The 10,104-nt window shown below is 41.9% G+C and overlaps 1 protein-coding gene across 2 annotated transcripts; it reads left to right on the top strand.

Moving 5' to 3' along the window:
- Positions 1-258: 258 nt before the first annotated feature.
- On the top strand, positions 259-7,590 carry LOC118369555 (placenta-specific protein 9-like). Of its 2 annotated transcripts, none has more exons than XM_035754044.2 (4): positions 259-402; positions 498-578; positions 4,197-4,288; positions 5,565-7,590. In XM_035754044.2, exons 2-4 carry the CDS (start codon positions 515-517, stop codon positions 5,718-5,720), a joined length of 312 nt encoding a protein of 103 aa, XP_035609937.1. In that variant the 5' UTR covers positions 259-402; positions 498-514; the 3' UTR covers positions 5,721-7,590. The 2 variants fall into 2 exon arrangements, with proteins under 2 accessions (XP_035609937.1, XP_035609938.1); XM_035754045.2 differs by having other exon boundaries at positions 315-402; positions 476-578.
- The last annotated feature ends 2,514 nt before the right edge of the window (positions 7,591-10,104 follow it).

Here is a 10,104-nt window from a genome sequence, read left to right as displayed (position 1 = left end):
TGCTTTATCTTGGCCGGGTCGTAAATGAGAACTTGTTCTCAACTGGCCTACCTGGTTAAATAAAGGTGAAATATATATATATATTTTTTAAATAGACTCTTAAGGATGATTGTTTTCTTCACTCTGAATTCACCCAGTGTGTCATTACATATCATATCGTTCCACAATGATTACAACCCCACCTTCATGCCCTTCCTGCTAAATGTTATCCGTGTTGGAGTATGCTTCAGTGCAGGCTCCAGCTAGGCTGAGGAGTTCCACCCTAGAAACAACCCCCCACCCCTCCCCTCAGATAAAGGGCTTTTGTTCTGCATCTAATGTTTTCATTAGGAAACTGGGTGCAGCTGAGGGAAGAGGAGAGACAGAGAGACTTTCAATACGTTTTTGGGCACTGAATACACTGTGAGTATTTCTTTCTCTCTTTATTCCTCTTTCTTTTCTACTTCCTCCATATTTCTCTCATTGCAAGAGACAGTTAAGACTCTGCTGTACTCCAGGTTTCCTCTCCTACGCCATGACCCGCCCCTACACCATCTCACTTGGACTCCTGCTCCTCCTCATTGGCTACGCAGCGGCAGGTAAGAGACATGATTGGGTGTTGCTGGGGTTAGAGGTCATAGGGGAAAGGGCAGGGAGCACAGGAGATGGGTAAACAAACCATCAATAGGTGTGTTGTCTACTCTGTCAGATTCTGTTTTTATCTGGAACCAAAAATTATTTTCCTATGGGGACAGCCGAAGAACACTTTTGGTACCCTGTTTTCTAAGAGTGTAGCAATGCAGAGCACTCACCATGCAATGGAGTTGAAGAGTTATTTGTGCTTAGTGAATCGCTGGAAATAATTTTTTAAATCAATCAATCAAATGTTTTTATAAAGCCCATTTTATATCAGCCGATGTCACCAAGTGTTGTACAGAAACCCAGCCTAAAACCCCAAACAGCAAGCCATGCAGATGGAGAAGCGTAATGTGATGTCGAAGCTTACATGAATTGGGGATCTTTCCACTGTGAAATGGACCTGCTCTTTAAGGAATATCAATCTTGGTCATTCAGCATATAGGTTACAGGATGTGTGTGTGCGGAGGTGATGGTTGGATGAACATGTGTGCGTGTGTGTGTGAGAGAGAGAGAAAGGCCGTGTCTGAATACCCAGACTAGAGTAGTAAATAGTATGAGAAAGAAATTATGTTTTACAGTATGTGAAGTTTAGAAAGTCATTTTCTGAATGAATCATTAAATGCGCAAATGTGTTGACTCCCGCCATTCTTTAATTTTGGTGCAACGCGTCAATTTAGCTGATTATCAGCTGTTGTCGAACACGTGAGTTGGAAAAGACAATTTAATTAAAATGCCAAAATGGGTATACAGTTTATGTAGTACGCTAGTCTGGGTATTCAGACACAGCTAGAGAAGAGAGAGAGACAGAGAGAGAGACAGAGAGAGAAAAGGGACTCATGGGGTTAGAACATCTGTTTTTTATTTTCGAAGCGTCATCGACCATTCTCCATGTAGTACTTCATCAGTACAGTGTTTGACTACAAACATCTTCAATCGTATCCATATGTCCTGTGTCTGTCTCCAAACCTATCATTCCAACCTTGTTCATTGCTCAAACTGACTTCCAGAGAAAATCACAAACACTTCGGTCACTCCTCCATATCCTACTCAATATAGGCTTGAGTGTGACTTCATACACCAGGAATGGCCAACTGTCGCAACAACACGTAGAACCACACATTTCTCGCTCTCTCTGCCAACACACTATCGATCCAGGAAATACCCTGGAGATCTGACTAACAACTTGTTAGTCTTATTTTCATTGGCGGGCCTGTATTAGGCAATAGCTGGTTTGTGGGACCACTGGTGTTGTGTACTAACTGATCTAATGTTCTGACTCAGACTGTGTTCTTCATTATTCACTCCACCGCAAACACGCACGCCAACACGCACGCCAACACGCACGCCAACACGCACGCCAACACGCACGCCAACACGCACGCCATCTTCCCGAACCCTGTCTCCCAGGGCAGAGTGTGTTAGATCAGGCTCCTGTGGGCTGCTGTTTTTTTCCTTTCCTATAGCCGGTTTCCTCTGAGTGTGTGGGTCAGTATTTCTCAACTTCCTGGTGCAACTATGATAGAATACACAAAGGAGTGTGCACTTCATCAGGCATGTCATCATCTGCCTCATTTGCCTTTGTCCAACACACGCTCCCCCCAGACAAGCTTTAGCTGCAGTCTTAGGGCCTTTTGGTGTCCCGACATGTTGATAGCCAAACCAGAGAAGCACAGGCTGTTTTAACTACCAGAGCAGGGAATTCTGGCATTCAACAGCAAACCACTACGCTCCGATTACATACGCTGGATAGCTATAGAACCGAGACGGCATCCTGCCTGCATCGGTGTGCCCGTGTGTTTGTTTGTTATCACGTGCTAAACTTCAATTCAAAGACAATGCCCTCCATGCATCTTTCACAGATTGTGATCAATTGACATGTCACACGTCTTCCTCAGGGAAAAAGCCTTGAAGTTTGCCGACCGGTTAATGTGTCCAGATGGATTTCACATACGGGAAGTTATGGGACCGTCTGTAGTACTGACGCAGAGACATGTGGTGCGTTTTTCTATTGAGAGAAATCCAAAGAGGAGCTCCATCTCACATTCATCCTTTGGGATTCCTTGGCTTTTCTCCCGGGTCCACTTGGCATGCTCTGTGGTGGTGTAATGGAGCTTATGAAATTGTACCGTGGGATAGCGCCATAAAAACAGCACAACTGGTAATTCATGACTGCTGTTCACAGGGCACTGGAGGACAGTCATGATGTTGGAAAAGTAAATGCTCCTTATGTTGTGTTACTTTTATGACCGGCAGGGAACAGACTACTTACTATACATGTGAGAGAGGCCAAATTCAACCCTCAACAGACTGCTATATATATATATATATATATATGTTGTATGTAACGGTCTTTGTTCTGTGTTTGTAATGCCTTTTAGTGTGCATGTCTACATTAAAAAACTTTCCTACGGTCCTAGGACGATATATAGTAAGAAAGACATTTCCAGCTTGAATGGTTTATGTTAAAACGTTCTGTGACGTCATGGAAACCAGGTGCAACAGGAAGTGTGGCTGAAGAGAATAGACAGGGCTCCATGCCATAGATTATACTGTACATGTTCTATGCGTCATTAAGAAGACACCTGTCTTCACAGACAAACGGACCACACATCCCAGCCACATTCCTCACCGCCATAGCCACCAGCGCTTCAGCTCACAGAGAAAAATAAGGGCTCTTAAAAAGGGGTAGGTGGTTAATTGGAACCATAAAACCTGCATGGCAAATGGAAAAAGGTGGTCGAACAACGTATGGATGTTTTTCCATGTTTCTCCACCACACCCAACCCATAAAGGTTCAAGGTTGATTCCAACTGAGAGCACCACACAGTTCACTGCCAGACAAAGTGTTGAGTTGTGTATCAAAGCTAAGCCAAAAGGTGTAGTCTATTTGGCCTAAGGTTATGCAAGTATGCAATGCTGCACTAACTCTGTCCCATACTGCACTGACTCTGGATCATCGGCATCTCTTCTGAATAAACTGGGTCACGGCCTGGTGAAAGTGAGGGTGTACTGATCCTGGTTACGTTTGCTGGAGCGCCATGTCAGCAGAATGGCATGTGGCTAGGGGTTTGTGGTGAACTGATTGGCTGGGCAGCAGGCTGCCTGCAGAGCGGAGATGTAGAGGTAATAGAAAACACGTTGAACGGTCTGTGAACCAGACAGACGGGAGAGGGAGGGAGAACAAGGGAGAGGAGACAAGGAAGACTTGTTTTGGTGACCTTTACAGATTAGTTGGATTCATATTAGTTGGATTCATAATGGAACAGAACTGAGTTTTTTTTCTCATTTCTGCAGAGAAGAAATTAAGCTGTGGATAAAGATAGTATAGAAAAAAAATACACTGGGTTTTCTCAGGGAGGTTTTGAGAATTCTGCTCTGGTGTGTATTGAAGTCTATAAGTATGTCCTCTAGTCTAGCCTGTTTGAAGGATGTACAGTAAGACTAAGCTATTGAAATGATAAAAGAACAGGTGTTGGTTAAGTCAGAAATAAAGTGAGAAAACATGATCTGTTCTTCAAGATAACACATATTTGTCTTGTAATCAAAAATGATCCCTGCTGGCCTGTGTTTTCCATCAGGACCCGAGTCTGCGCTCCAACCCAGAGATGTCCGGTCGAGTGCCTGTCAGGACCACAGTACTCTTCATGACAGACTGGATGTAGTGGAGAAGGTGGAGTAGTAATCAATGCTGTTCACGGTCTTGTTTGGTCACACGTTAAACAAAACACATCTAATAAAGCCTTTAGAAACACGTTATAAGACATATGTTTCTGCTTCACAAACCACTCATAACCAAACCTCATGGCATAATAAAAGGTGATATAACAGGTCCTTACATATGCTGTGGTGTGACCTTTATGGCACTCTTTAGTATGACATAGTAATATTCTTCTAAGTGATTTAAGTAGTAGGACTTAAAGGGTTCAATCAGGAATTTGGAAGATTTCCCAGTGGTTTGTAACATTAATACTGTATATCAACTTGTTTTTCGTTTAATCGACGGCCAAACTATCTGCACTATTTCCTTTTAAGGAAATCAGATTTTTTTTTTTTAGCTAAAGAGCCCATCCAAACGATTCAGCAGTGGAATTCACTCAGTTACTAACATTTCTTCCCCTTTAAATTCACGCCACCCAGAGAGTATTGATGTTGAGTGAGTATTGAGTGCATTTGAGGAGAACCTATCCCCGGCGGGTAGCCTAGCATTTAGAGAGGCGATCCAGCAACCGGAGGGTTGCCAGTTTGAATCACGGGTCTGACAGGGAAAATATGTTAGGAAGTGAGCTGATAACTGGAGGGTTGCTGGTATCAAATCTTAGATGCTGTTGTGCCCTTGAGCAAGGCACTTAAACCCTCAAAACAGTGGTGGATTATAGGATAGTTAAAAACAATGGTAATAGCTTCAGCTTGTACATTGATATGCTATATGGAAACTTTGCCATGTCTTACTTACTATCCAATTCTTTAAAGAGATTCTCCGGTACTCCGATTCTCCGGTACTTTTTAGTCATTAGTTCTGAAAGTAGGCTCAAGACCCAAAAGTGATCCCCGAAAATTGCTTACTACGTCACATATGTGCAGATATGTGCACCGTGTCATTTCTCTCTCAATCGTTCTGCTAGCTGTCACTCAAATTGCTTGGGGGCTGGCCCATGTGGGGAAAATGTAGGGAAAATGGCACCACACAGCACCAGAAAATAATTGTTTTCATACTAGGGATTTCGTGGGTAATTAAGGTAAAACAGTAAATCTGCTCATAGATTATGCATGTATGAACTACACATGGACACATCCAGCCCAAAGCGGGAGTTTAAAAAAATACTTACTAGTCGCTAAAGTTCCCGGAGCAAGTCTTTAAGATCGACACTCAGGCCCTGTCCCTTTAACCTAGACCTAAGAATCCATGTGAGTTGGGCTGATAGATGGTCCCTGTCTGTCTCTTGCAGCATGTAGAGGACACAGTACAAAAGCTGGAGGCTGAGCTGGCCATGCTGCTGGATGCCATAGAAGCCCCTGAGTGGAGTCCCCTGCTGGAAACTGTTGGAAAACCTGTGGTGGACATCCTGGACGGCCAGGGACTGGGAGAGAATGGCGACTCCTGAGAGAGGAAGAGGAGAAGATCTCTGTTGAGCAGCTACTAATTCTACTTCACTTTAGCTTTAGGAAGTGATGAGGGTGCACCTGGCTAGGTCAAACAATGAAAGACTAAATGTACAGTCTCTGCTGTTTTGCTGAAGTTGTATTTTGTAAGTGGACAAAAACGGTATAAAACAAGCCTTCTAAAGTGTAAACACAGGCTTAGTATATATTCTGTGGTACAGTCGCTAGATCACAACACTAAAGCTTATTTGTCCCCATAATACACTGCTCGGTTCCTCGGGCACTCATTCTTTCTCTCGTCTTTGGCTGAACTTGAATCCCTACACCCAGGGGTAACTGTGTCCCCAGCCTCTCCGGATGTTTACATCAAGGTCGTAAACCATTGATTGTTTTCTCTGGTAATGTCTTCTGTTTTGGGTGGGATTGACCCTTTTCTGTCCCATGCCTCTCTTCCGCCCCCTGGTGTCAGTCAAGACCTTCTGTAGCTCAGTTGGTAGAGCATGGCGCTTGTAATGCCAGGGTAGTGGGTTCGATTCCCGGGACCACCCATACGTAGAATGTATGCACACATGACTGTAAGTCGCTTTGGATAAAAGCGTCTGCTAAATGGCATATATTATAAGAGTGACACATGCAGCACCGAGTCACAAGGTAGACCTTGCCCTTTAACACAGATCAAGAATCAGGTTACCCTAACCCCCAATCCAATACCAAACTATTAGGAGGCTGTAAATAATACCTGACCCTGTATCCGTGGTTAGGGACCACTAATCATCTCAATGTGGATGAATGACAAAAACAAAATCATTACAGAGACTACTAGAAGGAATGTATTTATTTATCAAAGCAGTTAAAGCACTATGTTTCAATACACAGAGCAGTTTGAATAGGTACAGTACAAGGCTTCCACTGAGACCCAGGCTAGTTGCAAGTGTATTTATTTAGTCACCATAAAAATCTTACAGAACATGTTCAAAATCGGATCACAAAAAGGAGAGGGGTCATAGTTCATCAAACCAGTTTTTTTTTTGTTCTTAAAAATAATGTACACTATTTTACTAAATGTTTCTACAAAGATCAGACACTAATGTTAGATGTGAGAGCGTTGATCCTTATCCAGTTCACGGTAAAGGTGCTGTGGTAGTTGGTCACTCGCTCTGTAACAATGCTGTTTGAAACACCCAGGTAAATATACTTACAACAATGTTATCTGATAAACTAGAATGTAAACACATTGGTAAGAACATGGTTTCGATTTTTTTGCGAGTTAGGCAAGCAACACCCGATCAGGAATGGAGATTAATTTTTAGATACCAAGGGAATGATATTAGGCAATATTGTTGAAAAAAGCTATCCAGGGTTATATTAAATCCCATGACTATTCATTACAATTACTGAACATAATTACATGGCCATTTCTAGCAGTGGAGACTGAGCATCCAATCAACTTTTTAATCTAATCGTCATTGGAGAGGACAATGTAAAGAGATGTCGAAGAGCTGTATATATACTGTATATAATAAACCTGTGGTTTGAATTGAAGAGAGCGGCCCAGAAGTGTAGAAGAAGGATATCAAGGATCTGGAAGGATTCTGTATGGAGGAATGGTCTAAAATCCCTCCCAAGGTCCTCCAATCCATAAAACATTTGTATTTTTTAAATGTCTCAGTACTGTTATCCTCGTGAGGTATTGAAAGGTATTGAAAAAAGGGTGACAATAATTTTGACCCCTACCTTTTGAAAAAAGTCATAATATGATAGTATATGCCATTTAGCAGACGCTTTTATGCAAATATTTAAGTATTACTTGTTAAACAAAATATCTTTCTCTGAGCAGTTGTATTAGTATAAAATAATATTTTTAGCATACAATATAGCTCAGTATTTGAATTATTTATATGGTCATTTTTGCTAATTCTTTTCAAGGGTGTGATTTATTTCAGACCCCACTGCATGTGTGTGTACATACATACATACATACATACATACATACATACATACATACATACATACATACATACATACATACATACATACATACATACATACATACATACATACATTGCATTCGTACAGTATTCAGACCCATTGACTAAGTTTTTGATACGTTACAGCCTTATTAAAAAAATGATTTAATTGTTCCCCCCCCCATCAATCTACCCCATAATGACAAAGCAAAAATAGGTTTTTAGACGTTTACTTAAAAAATGTAAACTGAAATATCACATTTACAAAAGTATTCAGACCCTTTACTCAATACTTTGTTGAAGCACCTTTGAGAGTCCTTTAGGTGCCGAGACTTCTTGTGTATGACGCTACAAGCTTAGAACACGTGTATTTAGGGAGTTTCTCCCATTCTTCTCTGCAGATCCTCTCAAGCTCTGTCAGGTTGGATGGGGAGCTTCGGTGCACAGCTATTTTCAGGTCTCTCCAGAGATGTTTAATCGGGTTCTTCAGGTCTCTCCAGTGATGTTTGATTGGGTTCAAGTCCGGTATCTGGCTGGGCCACTCAAGGACATTCAGAGAAGCCACTCCTGCGTTGTCTTGGCTATGTGCTTAGGGTCGTTGTCCTATTGGAAGGTGAACCTTCACCCCATCTGAGGTCCTGAGCTCTCTGGACCAGGTTTCTTTCAAGGATCTCTCTTTCCCTCAATCCTGACTAGTCTCCCAGTCCCTGCCGCTGAAAAACATCATGATGCTGCCACCACCATGCTTCACCGTAGGGATGGTGACAATTTCCTCCAGATGTGACACTTGGCATTCAGGCCAAAGAGTTCAATCCAGAGAATCTTGTTTCTCATGGTCTGAGAGTCCTTTAGGTGCCTTTTAGCAAACTCCAAGCGAACTCTCATGTGCCTTTTACTGAGGAGTGGCTTCCATCTGGCCACTCTACCATAAAGGCCTGATTGGTGGAGTGCTGCAGAGATGGTTGTTCTTCTGGAAGGGTCTCCCATCTCCACAGAGGAACTCTGGAGCTCTGTCAGTGTGACCATCAGGATCTTGGTCACCTTCCTGACCAATGCCCTTCTCCACCGATTGTGCAGTTTGGCCGGGCAGACAGCTCTAGGAAGTGTTTTGGTGGTTCCAAACTTCTTCCATTTAAGAATGATGGAGGCCACTGTGTTCTTGGGGACCTTCAATGCTGCAGAAATGTTTTGGTACCCTTCTCCAGATCTGTGCCTCGACACAATCCAGTCTCTGAGCTCTATGGACAATTCCTTTTACCTCATGGCTTGGTTTTTGCTCTGACATCCACTGTCAACTGTGAGATCTTACATAGACAAGTGTGTGGTTTTCCAAATCATGTCCAATCAATTGAATTTACCACAGGTGGACTCCAATCACATTGTAGAAACATCTCAAGGATGATCAATGGAAACAGGATGCACCGGAGCTCAATTTCAAGTCTCATAGCAAATGGTCTGAATACTTATGTAAATAAAGGTATTTCTGTTTTTAATACATTTGCAAAAATGTCTAAAAACCTGTTTTCGCTTTGTCGTTATGGGGTATTGTGTGTAGATTTGAGGAAAAACAACTATTTAATCGATTTTAGAATAAGGCTGTAACTTAACAAAATGTGGAACAAGTCAATGGGTCTGAATACTTTCCAAATACACTGTGTGTGTGTGTGTGTGTGTGTATACACACACTACTGATCAAAAGTTTTAGAATACCTCCTCAGTCGGGTTTTTCTTTATTTGTACTATTTTCTGCATTGTACAATAATAGTGAAAGACATCAAAACTGCGAAATAACACATATGGAATAATGTAGTAACCAAAAAAAGTGTTAAACAAATCAAAATATATTTTATATTTGAGATCATTCAAATAGCCACCCTTTGCCTTGATGACAGCTTTGCACACGCTTTCTCTAAACCAGCTTCATGAGGTAGTCACCTGGAATGCATTTTAATTAAGAGGTGTGCATTCTTCAAAGTTAATTTGTGGAATTTCTTTCCTTCTTAATGAGTTTAAGCCAATCAGTTGTGTTGTGACAACGTATGGGGGTAATATAGAAGATATCCCTATTTGGTAAAATACCAAGTCCATATTATGGCAAGAACAGCTCAAATAAGCAAAGAGAAATGACAGTCCTTCATTACGATAAGTCATGAAGGTCAGTCAATCCGAAAAATGTCAAGAACTTTGAAAATATCTTCAAGTGCAGTCGCAAAAACCATCAAGCGCTATGATGAAACTGGCTCTCATGAGGACCGCTACAGGAATGGAAGACCCAGAGTTAACTCTGCTGCAGAGGATAGTTTCATTAAAGTTATCAGCCTCAGAAGTTGCAGTCCAAATAAATGCTTCACACAGTTCAAGTAACAGAAAAATCTCAGCATCAACTGTTCAGAGGGGACTGTGAATCAGGCCTTCATTG

The sequence above is a fragment of the Oncorhynchus keta genome, chromosome 36 (assembly GCF_023373465.1).
Source record: "Oncorhynchus keta strain PuntledgeMale-10-30-2019 chromosome 36, Oket_V2, whole genome shotgun sequence".
Lineage (NCBI taxonomy): Eukaryota > Metazoa > Chordata > Actinopteri > Salmoniformes > Salmonidae > Oncorhynchus > Oncorhynchus keta.
The sequence above is the reverse complement of the archived record's forward strand: the minus strand, read 5'-3'. Positions and strand labels throughout refer to the sequence as shown.